This window comes from Theropithecus gelada, chromosome X (assembly GCF_003255815.1).
Source record: "Theropithecus gelada isolate Dixy chromosome X, Tgel_1.0, whole genome shotgun sequence".
In the NCBI taxonomy this organism is placed as follows: domain Eukaryota; kingdom Metazoa; phylum Chordata; class Mammalia; order Primates; family Cercopithecidae; genus Theropithecus; species Theropithecus gelada.
In genome coordinates, this window is record NC_037689.1 from 129,651,931 (window position 1) to 129,671,680 (window position 19,750).

The 19,750-nt window shown below is 40.1% G+C and overlaps 1 protein-coding gene and 1 pseudogene across 3 annotated transcripts in view; both read right to left on the minus strand.

Annotated features, from left to right (window-relative positions):
- Positions 1 to 10,629, minus strand: part of FRMD7 (FERM domain containing 7) — a 51,210-nt gene extending 40,581 nt beyond the window's left edge. Inside the window, exon 1 of one of the 2 annotated variants that reach the window (XM_025372550.1) lies at positions 10,395 to 10,629. In XM_025372550.1, coding sequence (XP_025228335.1) covers positions 10,395 to 10,451 — 57 coding nt within the window. In that variant the 5' untranslated portion in view covers positions 10,452 to 10,629. The remainder of the gene's footprint in view (positions 1 to 10,394) is intronic. The other variant, XM_025372551.1, reaches the window with a different exon arrangement.
- A 1,725-nt stretch (positions 10,630 to 12,354) lies between these two features.
- On the minus strand, positions 12,355 to 13,904 carry LOC112616003 (annotated as a pseudogene). The gene has a single exon (XR_003117529.1). The product of XR_003117529.1 is annotated as an acylglycerol kinase, mitochondrial pseudogene (transcript).
- Positions 13,905 to 19,750: the final 5,846 nt, after the last annotated feature.

Genomic DNA, 19,750 nt, shown 5'->3' on the forward strand with positions numbered 1-19,750 from the left:
GAGGCACCAAACCATAGGCGAGAGAGTTGGGGATTGGAATTAACACATCTACTTTTAATTCCTGACTCTGTACTTACTTGCAGTTGTATGACCTTGAGCTCATATTTTACCTTGCTGAACCTTGATTTCTTTATATGAAAAATCTTTTTTATGACTTTGTGGTGCAGAATTTTGCTCCTTAGTTCAGCCAAAACCAGGTTCTTGTCACACGACCAGGAAAATTGGGCACGCGGACACATTGAAGAGTGAGTAGGGCAGGATTTTATTGGGCAAAAAGGGAAAAAAAGAAAAAAAAAAAAAAAAAAACTCAGCAAAGGGAGATGGCGCTCCTGCTAATAGGTCCCTGACCTCACAGAAAATTGAATCCCAGACCACTGCACAGGAACTGAAGAGGTCAAGCTCCTCCCCCTGCCCATGGCTCTGCCCTATTCTCCCAGTGTGCATGTGGGAACGCTCAGACAAGGCCCTGGGCAGGTTCCCCCATCTGCACAAAAGCGACTGAAGTAAACACTTCTGGGGTGGGTCAGAGATTCTCTGGGGAACCCCCTTTTGTTTTGAGACGGAGTCTTGCTCTGTCACTGAGGCTGGAGTGCAGTGGCACGATCTCGTCTCACTGCAAGCTCCGCCTCCCGGGTTGATGCCATTCTCCTGCCTCAGCCTCCTGAGCAACTGGGACTACAGGTGCCCGCCACCACGCCTGGCTAATTTTTTGCATTTTTAGTAGAGACGGGGTTTCACCATGTTAGCCAGGATGGTCTGGATCTCCTGACCTCGTGATCTGCCTGCCTTGACCTCCCAAAGTGCTGGGATTACAGGCGTGAACCACCACGCCCAGCTGGGGACCCCTTTTTATCTGCCTAGGCATTTAGCTGTTTCATCAGTTCCTGCTTGTCTCTCCTGTCTCAGCCCTCAGTCTCTCACAACTCTCTCTCAGCCCCCTCTGCCCTCAAGTTTAAGATTCAATCAGATTAATCTACTCCACAAGCCTTTTCCTGCTTCTCCCTCTGTCTGGACCAACCTTCATCTCTGTTTGCCTATAGTCCCCCAACTCCCCAACACATACCTAAATAATTAGTACTGGCTATTTGGGACTCAGGTTAGACATCACCTTCCTTAGAAAACTCTGCTTGTCTGTCCCCTCCACATACACATTTCAATCTTGGTTAGATGCCCCTCTTTTGCTGTGCTAGAAAAAAATTATCCTTTCCACTGTCATTTGTACACATCACACCATAATATACATACCTGGTTATATCTCTGATTCTTCCCCTAGCCAATGAGCTCTTTGAGATTAGGTACAATTTCTCATTCATCTCTGCATCCTCGATAGCCAACACAGTGTGTGGATTCAGTGAGGGTTCATGAGGACTTGTTAAATGAGTGATGAATGAATGAAGGAGCATAATCATACCTATTTCACAGATGTATTAAGTTATGATTGTATGAAATAATGTAAGTGGAAATTCCTGGCATGCAGCTAGGTCAGGAAATGATATCTCACAGCATTAAAGGCAATTGACGGTAACTTTGTCACAAATCTCTTACAATCACTTAAAACGTTCTGAGTGTGAAGTTCTGGAGAATCTTTGTCTTTTTAAAAGTCTGTTGAAAGGTGAATTTCGTCATCATAGAAAGAATGTCAGAGGACAAAGGACCTCTTGTTTAAGACAACTAAGCCCAGCGATTAGTGGTGAGGCGCCATGCCTAAGTGCTTCCAGGGCCTGGGGTCAGCTCACCCAGGCAAACCTCCCCTTTCTGGCCCCACACCTTGGACACAGAAGAGGAGGAAGTGAGTAAAGAGGATGAGACGGAATAAAGAAAAAGGGGCTGGAATTAGATGATGTGGGGGTAATAATTGTAGCTTTTGCACAGCAGCTGTGTTTAGAACCAGACAAGCTATATACATCAGAGAGTTCCACAGCCCCCAGAAAAATGTTCGTCGGAACACCTGTCACCTTTCATTCTTCCTGAGTTTTGCAGCCTTCAGCAGATCTTCTCAGTGGTGCCTTTGCCCTAGCACCTCATTGGCCAGCTCGGCACTACCTCCTGGGGTGCAAATGAACTGTTAAGGGTGGTTCTTTCAGCAGTAGAACTGGTCTCGCGGAATGTTTTCCAGTTCTGACAGTCTGGCACAAAGCTGCTAAGAGGCACCTAGTATCACAAAAGCTAGGCGCTGCTCCCTGCTGCTGGGCTGGCAGTCTCCAGGCTCTTTTAGGAAATTACTGGGCCAGTCCAGCCGCCTCCCAGATGATTTTCCCCCTCAGGCCATGCCCTTTTGACCCCAAGACAATTTGGACTCAGCTCTGTCAGTTTGAATAATTTCTCCAAGTTGCAACTGACAGCTTCATTGTCTTAAGGCACAAATTAAAGTTAAGCCTTTATTAGAATAATACATTTGTGTTTGTGACAGGTCAAAACAATGATGCAAATGCAGGATATTTAAAAGAGAGAGAGAGAAACTCCTATAGAATTCAGAGGAAACTTCTCCTCTGGTGAGTCTAATTCAGAGGGATGATCTGCAGATCTTTCTGGCTGCAGGGCAGTGAACCAACTTCTGCTACTCCTCCCCAGCACCAGGCAGCAGGCAGGCCTTCCCTGCGATGAAAGATGAAGAGGCAGCAAGGCCCTGACTAACTGAAATTTTCACAGAGATTCCCACGAGTGCAGACTTGAACGAACACCCAACCACCACCCACCTATAGCTCCAAAGTCAGTTCCCCAATCTCCTCCACCATAGCCTCAAATGTTCTTGCATTCAGGTTCCCTCCTCCTTTCAGCTGTGGGGATGGGAAGTCAAGGGGCAGGTAGGAGTGGGAGTGGGAAGGCTGGAGGCCCTGCCTTTGCTCTGAGCTGGAGCAGGAAAGCAGCCTGGAAGCCATGTGACAGCAGAAGATGTGGGGCTCTCAGAGGGTGGGGCAGGCAGCGCCCAAACCATGCTTGACCCACTGCTCAGCCTGGCCTGGGTCCAGAGGAAGCACAAGCACTTTTTTCTTTTTCAGTTCAATTTATTCTCCCAATCAACACACCTCAGGATATGAATGACAAAGGAAGCTCAGTTTAAACAAAGACATTCACCAGGCAGTACGGGTCCCCTGCAATGATAAATGAATATCTGGCAAAGAGACAGCCAACATTGGCTAGGTTGGAATGCTATGATTCCAGGATGATCTTTCTGACCTGGGTTTAGAAGCTCCTTCACTTGGCTTTCTTTGTACAGGCACGGGGTGGTGGTGAGCTGATCTGCTCAGTCTGTTGGTTAGTCTATCAACAAACATCGATTGATCCCACCTAGCATGGGGCAGGCTGCTCAGTCTGTTGGTTAGTCTATCAACAAACATCGATTGATCCCACTTAGCATGGGGCAGGCTGCTTAGGCAGGCTGCTTGTGATGTATCTCCTAGAGGATACATCACAAAGTCCTGGAAAACCAGGAAGTTTCACTGCATATATAGAAATCACACTTGAGTAAGAAGCCTACCATCTAATCAATGACCAGACAGGACTTTGAAGCCAGACAAACTGGGGCTTGAATCCCAGCTCACCTGCTAACTTAAATAGCCATATGACTTTGGGTAAGTCAACCTCTCTGTGTCTCAGTTCACATACTCATAAAATAGAGATAAACATAATATTTTAGGCCTAGTCAGCTTGGAATATTACTGCTTGGACATAAGAAGCAGGACGTGTTCACTATCTACAATTGGAGCCAATTCCATGAGGCATGAGTGTAGCAAACACTTATATAGCACTTACTAGTACTAGTCTGAGTGTTTTACATATATTAATCATTTAACCTTTGTTAGGACCCTATGGAGCAGGTACTAATATTATCCCCATTTTACAGACAAAGAAAAAAAAAAACCTCAAGGCACAGAGAATTTATATAACAACCCTAAACAGTGACACTTATTTGATGTGTGTGAGACTTATGTAAGGTAGTGCATAGGAAATACATCTAGAAAATTGTTGATAAATGCCATTTGTGATTATTATTCAGTAATATTATTGTTATCATTATTATTAACTGTGTTACCCTAACTGTGAGTAGTGACCATGGAACAATTTAGAATGTAGTCAAATGCAAAGGGTTTGGCCATTTCCATCTGCTTCCTCAAGGAAGCCCTACATTATTTTAGGTAACTCTAGGGAGTTCTTATGGACAGGATTAATGACTCCAAAGGGAAGAGCAAATCTCTTGGGGCTGCTGACTAAACAGAGGCCAAAGCATGCAAAAAGGCAGGATAAATTAACCCTACAGGAAGCTCAGAAATGGGGGAGCACAGCTCTATTACCTGCAGGTGAGTTGCAAAATCAAGCATTATCAAAGGAAAGTCCAAGTTGAAAGTGAAAGAGTGTTCTGTGTTGGTTTGCAAAGTATGGAAATAAAGAGGTCTGTAAGCCAGGGAGATGGGGAATTAACAAGTTTGAGCACCCGCTTTGTGTCAGGAAACTTATCCCTGATATCTCATTTATCATGACAATGACCTCATGAGGTAGGTGCTAGGATTATCTCCATTTTAGTGATAAGGGCATATCCTCAGAGAGCTGAAGTGATCCACCTGAAGTCTCACACCTTCAAATTGTTGGGGTTTGGTCTAGAATTCAGGTCTGCCCTACTCCAGATGTGTTTTTCCTTCCATCATTCTATCTATAAATCTCAAACAAAACCAATCATTATCCCTTCTAAACTTGCTCCTCCTATTCTGTTCTCCATCTTGGTGAATGGGGCCATCATCCCACCAGCCACTTAAGCCAGAAACTTGATGGTCATTTAGATACTTTCTCACATATCTCCCATATCCAAAAGGGTGGCATCAAATGGTTCTAGAAATTCTACCTCATTAGCATGTCTTTTATTTATCCTTCCTGTCTGTCTTCATCATTGACTAAGTTCAGAACCCTAGTAGGCTGCAATATTGATGTTTGGGCATATGTGTTTGGATATAGTTTGACCATCTAAAATTGGGTCCACTAAACTTGATGGGAACATTCAGATTCTACCTGGCATCTCTAGCACTTAGAACATAGTTTTATTAAATATAGGCTGAATGAATAAATGCATAAATTAATGAACGATGAGCAGAGGCTAATGTCCCCACTTTTAAACCCTTTAGTGGTCTCTAACACCTTCAGGATAAAGACTACACTTCTTTGCATATAGAATACATTGCCTGAATGGTCTAGGTACCAACCTCTTTTTCAACTTTGACCTCCAGTCACTCCCATTTTCCTTTCAATACTCCATTCTCCACTCAGATTGGCCCTTTTGTTCTGTGAAAGGACCATGTTCTCTTTTGCATATTGGCCTTCGCTCTTTCCTTTGTGTAGATCACCATACTTCCCCCCACAATCTACCTCTCCATCTTCACCTTCTTAACTCCTACTCAGCAACTTAAATGGTTTGTTCTTCTGGAAGTTTTTCGTGACACCCCAAGTCTAGGATTTACAGTTGACAGAACTAAGGCTCAGATAGCCTAAGTGACTTGCCCACGGCTCCACAGCTTGTCAGTGGCAGAGTCAAATCTATCCTGGTTTATCAGACTCCAAATATACATTACCTCATTTGTATTACTCCTCGCAACAACTTAGCGAGCTAAGGAGATAAGTGATTAGTCCAGGATTACGTAGCTAAAGTGGTGGGGTTTTTTTGGTAGTTTTTGTAGTCCCAAATACAGGTACCTTCTATCACACCAAAGCAATTTCTTTTCTTTTCTTTTTTTTTCTTTCTTTTTTTTTTTTTTTTCTGAGACACAGTCTCGCTGGTCGCCCAGGCTGGAGTGCAGTGGCGTGATCTCGGTTCACTGCAAGCTCCACCTCCTGAGTTCACGCCATTCTCCTGCCTCAGCCTCCAGAGTAGGTGTGACTACGGGAGCCCGCCACCACGCCTGGCAAATTTTTTGTATTTTTAGTAGAGACGGGGTTTCACCATGTTAGCCAGGATGGTCTTGATCTCCTGACCTCGTGATCCGCCTGCCTCGGCCTCCCAAAGTGCTGGGATTACAGGCATGAGCCACCGCGCCCGGCCACACCAAACAATTTCATATCATTGAAGTTGGAAGAACTTTGCCTTATGAAGTGATGGAATCGGTTATCTGTTTCACTGTTGACCAAACTACTAAAGATCCTTCATCATTACAAATTTAAAAACCAACCCCTGGGCAAACATCCCAAGGGTAAATTCCACCACTAATAAATTTAAAAATCACTGTGCTTTGCTTTCCTACTTAACTTGAGCGGTGTTCGGTCCTGGCACTGCCTCTCCTCTGTCTCTTTTCAAAAATGAGGCCTAGTGGCCTTTATCATGGACTCCCAAGGGAATTAGGTGAGCTAACTTACTATATTCTCTTACTTGGTACCAACTGCATGGCCAGTACAATCACTTAGCAATCAGGTAAATGTGAAAGTAGAGATGTTTTAACATCTTGTTTTGACTTTAGGCTCCAGAATCCATCAAAGTGAAACATCATTTTGGAAATTCAGAAATGACAGCTTTTACAAAGACAGAAATGCAGCAGCCTAAAAGGGATATCAGATAGAACTGTGTCAAATACAGTGATGGGATGACCATTTTGTACAACTCTCTATGTAACCTGAGATGAGCAAACAAGAGGTTGCTCTCCAAAGGCACTCATCACTACTACTAAATGTGTGTGAGAGAGTGTGTGTACACATGTGCATGTGTGTATATTGAAGATTCATAGTCAAGCTAGAAACTTGACCCTCTATTGTTTCTAATATCTCACAAAGCTTTAACTTTGGTCTTATCTTCCTTTTTTCCATCGAGAAAAGTTCTAGTCTCCATGTTGAAGAAGCAAAAATAAATATACAATTAAAACCTGCAATTAATTTGTAAATCATGACCTTATTCAATTTTTAGTCCCGCTCACCCACTCCCATCATCATTCTAGAGAGCCTTCCTTGACAGTCTAAAGATAAGCTGTCCATGGTAAGATCAGCCCTAAGAATAATGCTAATATTTGACAATGATCAATTTTATAAAATAAATATGAGGGCTTGAAAAGTAAGATGACGTTTTCACGAAATTCATTTTCTTCATTGGATTGTACTTTAGTAGGCACATTCTAGCAATTCTGAAGTCCCATAACCTATCCTGTACCCCCAAACACTATTGGAAGTTCATGAAAGAAAAGTTTGACTAATATTTTCAGAGAATTTATCTGTAAAATCAACACCGAGTGACTCAGAGCACAAACATGCAAAGAAACTTCAGGAAAACAAGATGTATTTGGGAGCAGCCACTCTTTCTAATAAACTAACTGAAAGTATTAACAAGTCAAAAACAGTAAGATGATCAGAAAGCAGAGTTGTCAATCATGCAATGAGAGAAAAAGGAATAACCAAGGCCAAAATTTGTAGCATCCAGGCAGTATTGTCCAGACCAGAGTGTGCTCTTGCTCACGAACTTTACCTATCAATATAGGAAAGTCTACTGTTCCCAGAACAGGGCCTGGGACATATTAGGTCCTCAATAATAATTTGTTAACTAAATGAGTTAATTAATGAATACATAACTAAAAGGTCTCAATGCCATGGCCTCTGTGGACATGGATGCATTACCAAGCCATCGAATGTTAGGATCATATATCTAATTCCTCCAGATCTGGCTCTTCTGAAATCATTTGGCATATAAATGATGAGAGGACCCCAGTGTCCCCAATCCCACTGTAAATGGTGACACTAGCATTCTAATTTTAAATGTCAGTCTCTGACTCCAGTTTTTGTGGAGTACTGACAAAACAGGCTTCTTAGGAGGCCTAAGTTAGACCTTGGACACTGGCAAATTCAGCAAGATAATAGTACTAGGGGTGGAGAAAGGGTTCTGGATGTCAATGAGCTTTCCCCAGGTGACATTATTTTATCTGATCATGAGTCCTTTTTATATTTCTACCACTGCACTTTCTGTAAAATCAACACCAATACCCAAGAGTCCACTATTTTCCCTTATGCAACCAATTATTTTCTTGAATCTTATCTTGAAGGACGATTTTCCCTGGTTATGATCCATGCCTCTCGAGACTTCAGTTTAGCATCAAAAGGTCCTCCATGTGGTCTTCCTCAGCTATTAATGGGTTCTCTTTATTATGGTTCCAAGCATTTCCTCATCAAATTTGGACTGTTAGTACTAATAAAATAGAGCATTCTTTAGGTTGCTTTTTAAGTGTTTGAATAGATGAAAAGATTCACACCATTGTCTCCCTGACCTTGAAGGAACACTGTCCCACATAATTCTTCAACCATGATTAAGAAAAGAAGGATCTACTAACTGGTTCACAATAGTCATCAAAAGCTCACTGTGTGCCAAGTTCTATGCCTTTTAAGGTCATCAGAAAATAAACAATGTGCATCGGCAATACTGAAGGCTACTGACAGATGAGTCTTCTGGTTACAATTGTATATGAAGGAGAGGGCAGAGTTCTGGATTGGAAGTCCAGCTCTGCAATTATATGCTGTGTGGTCGTGCACACGTCACTTAAGTTCCCTGAGTCCCCATCTTTTAACTTACAAAATGGGAAAAGATCTTTTTCCTACCTTCACTCACAAGGTAGAATGGAGGATCAAATGAACTAATGGATGTGAAAGTGCTTTGTAAATTTTAAAGTGCTATCCACAGATGACTCACTACTGCTATCATCATCATCATCATCATCATCATCATCACCACTATTATCATCATCACTATCATCATCATCATCATCATCATCATCATCAATCTACTATTGTTAAGCAGAGAAGGTACTATTGGATGACTGAATGCTAACTTAAGCTTCTAACTCCTCTGGACAAAGCCACTCACAGTACTGCAGCCAGTGCTATTGCCACTCTGGGTAACACCACGATTGCTACTTACAAAGCAGTCTTCCACAGAGCAAAAGGGATCACATGCTTTGACACCAGAATTGCTGGGTATCAAATCTCTCCCATTATCTTTCTAAGGAACACAATGTGTTGCAGCTGGAAAGAGAAAGTTTGACTTGAAGCCAAATCAAGTCTTTAAGTTGCTGGAACTAGCTCTTCTGTGGGTGAATTTTGTGAAGATATGGTACTGTGTTCCCCATCCACCCCCCACCCCATTTAAATGGATCTGAATTAGACTGAACATTCAAAAAACTCTTCTGTCACTTTTTGTCAAAGATTTCTCTTTGAGTTCCTTGAAATATCTATTAAAAACTTAGCCTAAAGCAATATCTTTTGAATACCCAGCTCACTAATTCAGGTACTGCAGCACTGTGAGCATACACCACCGGTCTGCAAATGGATAAACTACTCAAAAGATATTTTCCACCCCTTAAACATAGTTCCAAGAAATAATAGGAAATGCCTCATACCTCTAATGGAAGCTATTTGCTACAAAAACAAATCATTCAGGTCCATGGACCTCAAAATGCCTTTTGCACATAAAACTGAAAGGAAGAGACAGCAAAACAGCAGCTGAAGACATGAAGTCATCACTCACAAAGCACATGATTCAAATAAAAATAAAATACTCATTGGAAAAATGGGCTACCCACACACCCAACATCATGGCTGAGCCACAGCAGTTGTCAGTTCATGTATAAAAGAAAAGAAGAACATTTTGTATGAATTTCAAATAAAATAATCTATTTGTCTCTTGTTAGTAGCTAAGGTAAATATCAAAGCAAATAGCATTTTTGGTTCCAATGAAAACATAGAACTTTTCAAAATCCTCATACATAAATCCTGACATCAAAATGTACATATCTTAAGATGTTGGAACATGAGCACCAAATGATGTGCTTAATACATTTGTTCTTTCTTGAAGAGATGAGGTATAATTGTATGCAATCATCTTGTAGCTAGGAATTTATTAAGAACTCTGAACTATAAGTACTAAATCAAACTAAATAGTCTCTTATCCTATTTTTCTCTCTCATACTTGTCATTACTTCCTGAAGTTCTCATTACAACTACATAATTCTACCCCTTGTAACCCATAGGTTTTCTTCAGAAAAGGAGGATAGCTTCCCCCACTCCTTTCCCTCAGAACAACAGTTTTCTCCCCACAAATGCTCATGGGGTGAGACCCACAGACATAATTTCAATGAACAATAATACCTTATTGGGTAAAATAACTAGTTTATTGCTGCTTTGCTTTTTGCAAATAGTTATCCTGTCTTTAAAATTTGCTATTGTTGTCCCTTGAGAAAAGACAACTTGTTCTAAGAGAAAGGTTAATGGAAAAATATGAACTACATTGTGATGTTAAATAAAGATTATTTTTCCAAAGCTAAAAATCACAGTCCTCCTTCATTCGTTCCTAAAGAAGACATAACATTGCTGTCTAATGGGCTGTTCACAAATGACCATTATTAAATGAATAATGAAGGAATAATAGCAATGTGATTTCCACTTACATCAACCACAAAAATCTTCTGGGAATCATCCAAAAACTGCACTTTTAAATGTAGCATTCTCAGCGAGGCCGTTGGGCTGCAAGCAGGCTCAGAGTGCTGTGGGTGCTTTCTCCAGGAATTTCACTCCCAGCTGGATGTGGTGCACTCGGGTCCTCCCACCCCCAGCCAGGCATCCCCACACTCAGCGGGGCACACTTCCGTTTGCTTGAAGTAATGCACACCCAAGGGCGTTTGTGCTGCTGAGTGCAGGGGATCAATAGCATCTGGGCAGTCTCCTGTTTGGTCAACATCAAATCCAACTGGACTTCCTCTAGCCTTCTTAAACTCAGCTCCTTTCTTCAAAGAAAAATATAAAGAAAGCAAGCATTTGTGGTCCCTGGGGATTTTCTTTATTTCACAAGGGCACAATTTGAAAACCCTAGAAGAAGCTTTAATAAACTGAGAATAGCCATTTTCAAAAGTAAAAAGATTAGAGTTAATCTCAAATTGTACTAGAAATTTCATAGCCAAGCTAGGAAGCATCTATCTATCTATCTATGCTTATATATATATCTATATAATTACATATAGATAATTACATATATATAATTACATATAGATATAATATATCCATATAACTGCGTATTACATAGAAACATATAATATAAAATTAGATATAATTTTAATTATCTGAATTCACATGATTTAGAAATAAAAACTGTATAAAAAGGTACATGGAAAACTTCACTTCTACTCCTGCTCCCTCTTTTCTGTGTCCCCAGTACACCCTTATTGGTAACCAATGTTTTTTCTTTCTATTCCCATAGAATTTATGTGCTTACATCTATAAATAAATGAGACAAGGAATACAACTGAGGTTGAACCCCATCTCAGCTGTAAATAACATTCATGTATTCTTGGATAAATGAACTAATTAGGATAAAGAACATTCTAAGAAAATCTTCAAAGAATTATATTAATATCATTTTCATTATATACCAATAATTACGATAACATTTGTTCTGGACTGAGATAATACTTAAAGCAAGAACTAAAAAAACTTATTTCCATTTATATTTTTTGTGACAAGAAGATAATGGGTGAATGAGTAAAAGATGCCAAGCACGGTAGATTACATCATGATAGGATTCTCGACTGAAAGTGGTATGGAAATATAGAAGGAGAAAAGCCAATTTAAAATGTTCAACTACTAAAGAACTAGCTCATTTATTTTTATAAATGAATAAAGGGTGTCAAACTGTTGTGATATTTAAATTGTACTGGATATGTTTAAAATACTGATCTAACAGTTTTTATTTTAAAATACTAATATTTACATGACACCAGCAAATACATACTTTGTCAACTATTTAACTTCCCATGACAAATTTTAGATGTCAACTTAGGTGGGTGAGGGGATACATCATTTTTCAAAATACTTTTGGGGGCCACATGAGCAGAATACTTTGTGGACCACTGCTTTAAAACACTATTTCTCCAAGTGCGGTTGAGGGACCAACTTACAGAATCACCTGGAAAGGGTGGCTGACTTTTTAAAAAATGCAGATACCTCAGCCCCATCCCCAAATTGGGTTGTTAGGTTTGGGGTGGACCCCAAATAGATCAATTTTCAACATGCACCCCAAGTGGCTCTCATGCAAACCATTTAGGAGGCACTACTTAAAAAAAATAAAAACTAGCATTTTACAGTACTGTAGCCATGGCTGAAAGGGGAAACAACCTTGCATACATTTCTGGACTGAGGATAGAACTAAAATAAAAGCTAAGCAAGAGCCGGAGCTCACAAAATAGCAGCACCGGTGGAGGAACCTAGAAATAGGAAAAGGTCCCCAGGGAAGGAAGGCACGTTCCCTGGAATTCCTAGTACGGTCAAAGAACAAAATGGGAATGGAAGGGCTTAGGCAGGCTAAGCCCACTGTGGGCTCTCCACTGTGGTTGCACTGTGGGAGAAAACAGAAGAAAGTCCTTTTCCATCTTGAACCAGCCTGAGGAAAGCCCGTGTTTAGGAGGGTCGACCGTCACACCAAAACAAAACATCCACTAACGGAAGCTGATTGCAAAGCAGGTGACAGAGAACACTTTGGGAAGCACTGCTGGAGGGGGGCAGAGGGGTACTTGTCATGAAAATGCCCTTGGGACCCTCTGACAACACTGTTGGGATGGTTGAGGCACCTGTTCCCTTTTGGTCCCACTGGTGGCTTAAAATGTGGTCTGGGAGTACTTGTCTTCTGCCTGCTTACTGAGTGGGGCTTGCCAACATCTGTTCTCTCTTCCTAGGATCACAGAAGAACGGCAGGTTCCTGGGGAGCAGTTTCACCTCCACAGGCATCACTTCATACTCCTCACTGTCAATGCTAAAAGTGCTCCCTGCTCCCTCTGGGACAAGCAAAGTGCACTGGCTGGCTTGGAGACACTCCATGCCCTCGGCGTCCAGCTTGGCGTTTCTCACCTTTCGACTTCCTATAGTTATAAAGTTTCCTTTGCTGATGGTGTCGGCTTCAATGCAGATGTTCATAAAGTCTTCTTTGCGTGTTGGGTCAAGCTGATTGTTCTGTGTTGTGATGGACAGTTCAATGGTGGACAGCTGCACATCTTTCCAGATCTCTCGGCTCACCTCTTGGGAAAGGGCATCCTGTGGTTGTGCCCAGTAAGATGTAAGCCTTCGTAATATTCTCCTGTACAAAAAAGGCCTTTGTACAGGGGTCTCCTTTGGTTCATTGGGAGGTCTCTCTGTAGGTCCCATATACAAGATAGAGGTTTCACGAGTCTGAGGCCACTCCTTAAGAGTGCTGAAGAAATGGGCTACATTGATTTTTAGAGGCCCAAGATATCAGTACCTGCTAACTTTGATGCCAGCGTCTCTGAAGGATCCCCATCAAAGACTGGTCGTTGCAAACACAGGCTGTTCCTTTTCACCCTTGATCTGCAAGACATCAAATGGAACCGTCTCTCCGTTCACAATGGCAAGTGTAGCATCAGTAATATGTTGGAGTTTGCTTCCACTTTCAGTAAGGAGGTTATGCCTCAAACTACTGGTCTCTCCCAGTGGGATAAATCCAATGGGAATCTTACTGAAGGTAGCCTCATCTGTTTGTCGAAGAACTCCAGTAACAACCTCCTGCAGTGTCCCATTTCCTCCTGCAACAATGATCACATAAGTGTTCTCCATCAGTTCCAGGAATTTCTTGGCTTGTACCTCATAATCTGCCTTAACAATAGTCACACCTATGCCAGGATAAATGTAAAATCAGGGCAGCATTTTTTTCAAATAGAGTCCTGGCTTTGCCTTTGCAAGCTGCAGGATTCAGAAAAACAGTTTCCTTCTTCACTTGTGCATTGGAAGGAATGAGTTGATTGCCAAACACCTGAGCTTCTTCACAGGCTGCTCTCCTTAGTAGGTTATGGAAAACAGTGTTTTCCATAGAGCCACTGACCTCCCCAGGTCAGCAGGCAGAGCCCAGCAATAGCTTTCTTCCAATGATTTTGAAGTGTTTTAAATTACACTGTCATCTAGAGATTTGCATGGCTGGTCCCGCTCGGTAACCACTTTTATTAGCATTTTGTTGTAGTTGTTCAGCCTTCAGTGTTTCCTTATGCAAATTTTATACAAGCAAATACAAATGTATATATCCTATGTAGGTAGCATACTAGTATTACACTGTTTTGTGCATTCTTTTTCCTCATTTATCATGGAGATCTGCCCTTACCTGTGCATGGAGAACTTCCTCATTTCTTTTCACAGCTGCATAATTTTGCACTGTGTAGACAAACCGAAGTTCACTCAACCAGTCTGAAATGAATATTTTAGCCTCAACAAGACTGAAATGAATATCTTCATACATATGTCAATTTATATGTGTGCGGGTATATCTGTGGGATAGATTTCCAGAAGTAGAGTTGCTGGTCAAGGATAATGAATTGGTAGTCAGGATAGCTATATCTAGATTTCCTTCCATAAGGGTAATTGTGGGTTGAATTGTGACCCGTAAAATTCTTATATTGAAGTCCTAAGCCCTAGTAACTCAGAATGTGACTGCATTTGGAGAGAGGGTCTTTAAAGAAATAATTAAGTTGAAATGAGGTCATTAGGGTGGGTCGTAATTCAATTCGACTGGTGTCCTTATGAAAAGAGATTAGGACACAGACATGTAAAGAGGGAAGACTACGTGAAGACACATAGAGGAGAAGATGTCCATCTATAAGGCATGCAGAGAGGCTTCAGAAGAAATCAGTCCTGCCAACACCTTGATCTCAGACTTCTAGTCTGCAGAATGGTGAGAAAATTACTTTCTGTTGTTTAAGCCACCCGGTCTGCGATGTTTCTTATGGCAGCCCTACCAAACTAATAAATGTTGTACTAATTTGCAGTCCCATTAGTAATGTATGAGAGAGACTGTTTTCTATACAGGCTTGACAGTGGAGTGTGGTATCAAACTTTTGAATGTTTACCAAACTGATAGGTGAGAAAAAAAATCTTGGTGTAGTTTTAAATTTGAACTTTTCATATTATGAGAGAAGTCAAACATCTTTTCATATGTTTAAGGGCCATTACATTTTATTTTTTTATTTTTAATTTTTTTAATTATTTATTTATTTATTTATTTATTTTTTGAGACAGAGTCTCACTCTGTCTGCCAGGCTGGAGTGCAGTAGCGCGATCTCCGCTCACTGCAGACTCCACCTCCCAGGTTCAAGCGATTCTCCTGCTTCAGCCTCCTGAGTAGCTGGGAATACAGGCGTGCACCACCACACCCGGCTAGTGTTTTTTTTTTGTTTTTTTTTTTTTTTTATTTTTAGTAGAGATGGGATTTCACCATTTTGGCCAGGCTGGTCTGGAACTCCTGACCTCAGGAGATCCGCCCACCTCAGCCTCCCAAAGTGCTGGGAGTACAGGCACGAGCCACCATGCCTGGCCCCAGTGCCATTACATTTATATTAATTTCTTTTTTGTGTGTGGATTTCTTTTACTGTGAAAGATGTGTTCATTTACTTTGGCATTCCCATTTTATTTTTCTTATTTAAAAGATTTTGTATAAAGTTTAAGGAGTACAAGTGCAATTTTGTTACCTGGATATATATTGAGTACTGGTGAAGTCTATGCTTTTATTGTGTCCATCACCCAAATAATGTACCCATTAAGAAATCAATTGTACTGGTTAAGTAATTTTAGCTTATAAGGGAGAACATGTGGTATTTGACTTTCTGTTTCTGGGTTGTTTCACTTAAGATAATGGCTTCCAGTTCCATCCATGTTGCTGCAAGAGACACATTTCATTCTATTTTGTGGCTGAATAGTACTCCACTGTGTACACATACCACATTTTCTTTATCCAATCATCTGTTGATGAACATTTAGGTTGATTCCATATCTTTGCTATTGTGAATAGTGCTGCCATAAACATAAACATATGAGTGCAGATATCTTTTTTTAATATAATGATTTCTTTTCCTTGCAGGTAGATACTCAGTAGTGGGATTGCTGGATTGAAGGGTAGTTCTATTTTTAGTTCTTTGAAAAATTTTCATACTGTTTTCCATAGTGGTTGTACTAATTTACATTCCCACCATCAGTGGACAAGCACTCCCTTTCCTCTGCATCCTCACTGACAACTGTTATTTGTTTGACCTTTTAATGATAGCTATTCTGATTAGTATAAGATGATATCTCATTGTGGTTTTAACTTGCATTTCTCTGATGATTAGTGATGGTGAGCATTTTTTTCATATGCTTGTTGGTCATTTATATGTTTTCTTTTGAAAAATGTCTATTCACATCTTTTCCCCCAAATGTGGTTGGTTTTTTTGTGAAATTGTTTGAGTTCCTTGTAAATTCTAAATATTAGTCCCCTGTTGGATGCATAGTTTGCAAATATTTTCTCCCATTCTGTAGGTTGTCTGTTCATGCTGTCGATTATTTCTTTTTAGGTCTCCCTGGAAAAAAAAAAAAAAAAGCTTTATTGTCTTTTCTCACAGATTTCTAGAAACTCTTTAAAAACTAGGGAAATTAGCCTAGTCCTTTGTCTGTGATATCTAAGTTACAGATATTTTCCCTATTTCTCCTTTGTCTTTTGACATTGCTCATGGTCTTATGGCGTGTGTGTGTGTGTGTGTGTGTGTGTGTGTGCACGTGCGTGCTCACATGTGTTTGCCATGAGTTTTTCTTTTTTGTGTAGCACAATTTGTCAATCATTTTAAAAAATGGCCTCTGGATTTTGAGTCATAGTTAGGAAGGCACTGACTTCAAGGCTTTCTTTTAAGTGCTTTTATGGTTTTGTTTTTTTAAAAAATTTAAATCTTTTATCTATTTGGGTTTTATCCTGACATATGGCATGAGGTATAGATTCAATTTAATCTTTTTTGAAATGGCTTCCCACTTGTCCTAATATTGATCAGAAAGTTTATTTCTACCTCCATTGATTTGAGAAGTTGCTTTTATCATGTATTAAATCATCTTATGCACTTGGGTCTATTTTGGGATTTTTATTCTCTTCCAGTCATGCACAAATACCACACTGTTAATTTTTGAGGCTCTAGAGTATGTTTTAGTATCCAATAAGGCTGCTCCACACCCCATTACTCTTTCATTTTCCAGAATTTTCCTGACAATTCTTGTTTACTTATTTTTCTGCATATGCTTATTCAGTTCCAGGAAACGAATGTTGGTGTATTTATTGAGATATGTTAAAATTGTGAATTTGCTTAGGGATAATTAATATCTTCCTGATGGTGCCTATTTATGGGACATGCTATATATGTTTATTTGTTCGGGTGTACTTTGTTGTTGTTGTTGTTATTGTTGTTGAGATGGAGTCTTGCTCTGTCGCCTAGGCTGGAGTCCAGTGGCATGATCTCAGCTTACTGCAACCTCTGCCTTCCGGGTTCAAGCGATTCTTCTGCCTCAGCCTCCCAAGTAGCTGGGACTAAAGGCATGTGCCACCACGCTGGCTAATTTTCATATTTTTAGTAGAGATGGGGTTTTCGCCATATTGGCCAGGCTGGTCTCAAACTCCTGACCTCATGATCTGCTTGCCTCGGCCTCCCACAGTGCTGGGATTACAGGCGTGAGCAACTGCACCCAGCCTTGGGTGTACCTTTATGTCCTCCTCTGGAATGTTGTTGTATTTAATACACATTTTTATACATACACAAAAGCAAAGGGTATAGATAGTACTATAAACTCACATACACTCATTATTCAAAATTTTTATGTCAAAGCCCTAACACCCGGTACCTCAAAACATGACTGTATTTCGAGATAGGCTTTAAAAAGGCAATTATGTTAAGATGAGACCATTTGGGTGGGCCTTAATCTAATCTGACTGGTCTTCTTGTAAGAAGAGGCTATTAGGACAGAGAAACATGTGCACAGAGGAAAGATCACTGAGGACTCAGCAAGAAGGTGGCCTTCCATAAACCAAAGAGAGAGGCTTCGGGAGAAACCAAACTTGCTGACATCTTGATCTCAGACTTCCAGTCTCCAGGACTGTGAGAAATAAATTTGTTGTTTAAGCCATGCAGTCTGTGATATTTTGTTACAGCATCTGGCTATAGTTTAGATATGGTTTGTTTGTCCCCACGAAAACTCATGTTGAAATTTGATCCCCAATATGGCAGTATTGAGAGGTGGGGCCTAGTGGGGTGTGTTCGTGGTATGGGGGCAGATCCCTCATGAATGTCGTGGTGCTGTATTCGGGGTAATGAGTGCTTGTTGTAATGATACTGGATTAGTTTTTGTGGGAATGGATTCCTTCCTGAGAGAGTGGCTTGTTGTAAAGCCAGGATGCTCTTCAGGTTTTCCCCTCTCTTTGTATGTGCCCACTGCCCCCTTTGACCTTCTCTGCCACATTGTAACATACATGAAAGCCCTTGCCAGATGCCAGAGTCATGCCTTGAACTTCTCAGCCTGCAGAACATGAGCTAAGTCAATTTCTTTTCTTTATAAATTGCGCAGCCTGAGGTATTCTTTTATAGCAACACAAAATAAACTAAGACACACCCCTAGCAAGCTAATACAAATAATATTAAGATTTTTCGATTTCATCCTCTATCTTTTCCTCTCTCTCTACCTCCCACAAATGATTTTAAAGCAAATTCCAAGCATTATTTCTTTTCACTCCCTAAATATCTTTAGTATGTGTTTCATTAAAATGTGGAAATTTTCTTCTATTACCCCAAAGCCATTATCCCATCTAACAAAATTATTAAACACTCTCTTATTATCATATACAATTGACCCTTGAACAACATGGGTATGAACTGCTTGAGTCCACTTATACATGATTTTCTTCTGTCTCTGCCACCCCTGAGACAGCAAGAGTAACCCCTCTCCTCCTCCTCAGCCTACTCAACATGAAGACAACGAGGATTAAGACTTTTATGATGATACACTTCCACTTAATGAATAATAAATATATTTTCTCTTTCTTATGATTTTCTTACAACATTTTTCTCTAGCTTACTTAATTGTAAGAAAATAATACATACAACACACAAAATGTGTGTTAATCGACTGTTTATGTTGTTGATAAAGCTTCCAGTCAACAGTAGGCTATTAGCAGTTAAGTTTTGGAGGAGTCAGTGTTATATGCTAGTTTTCAACTGTGCGAGGGTCGGCACCCCTAACCCTTGCATTGTTCAGGAGTCAACTGTAATACATACTAAAAGTTTCTCAATTGTCTCGAAAAGTTTGTTTTATTTTTTGTTAATTAGTTTGCGTCAGGATCCAAACAAGGTCCACACATTACATTTGGTTGTTACATCCATTGATTCTTTTTGAATCTAAAGCAATGTCCTTTCTCCCTTTTTATCCCTTCAATAAATCAATTGAAGAACCTGGGTCAATTGTCTTCTGGAACGTTTCATGTTCTAGATTTGTCTGCTTGCTTCATTGTGTCATTTAATTTGTTCTTCTATTCCTTATATTTCTTGATGAGATTCACTTATTTGTTAAAGATATTTCATGGTTGATGCCGGGTACTTAATATTGGATCAGAAGGCATATGTCTGGCTGTTTCATTTTTAGTGATTCTAAGATTGATCAATGTGTTTAGGTGATGAATATCAAAGTGTTTGAAAGTATTCCTCATAAAGGTTTGTAGATTTCTTATATATTCACTACTATGTATGTAATGTTTTTGGCTGCTTTTTAACATGTGATCTTCCCTGCCATTATATCTTCTAATTGATAGTTGCTTGCATATGTGAAGGGAATTTATTTTTATACATTAATTTTATATTTTACGAATGTACTAAATTTTGTTAAATGTTTGTAGTAGTTGTTTACTTGATTCTTTGGTTTTCAGGTAGAAGACAATTCTATTATATGTGAGTAGAAATGTTTTTATTGCTTTCTTTCC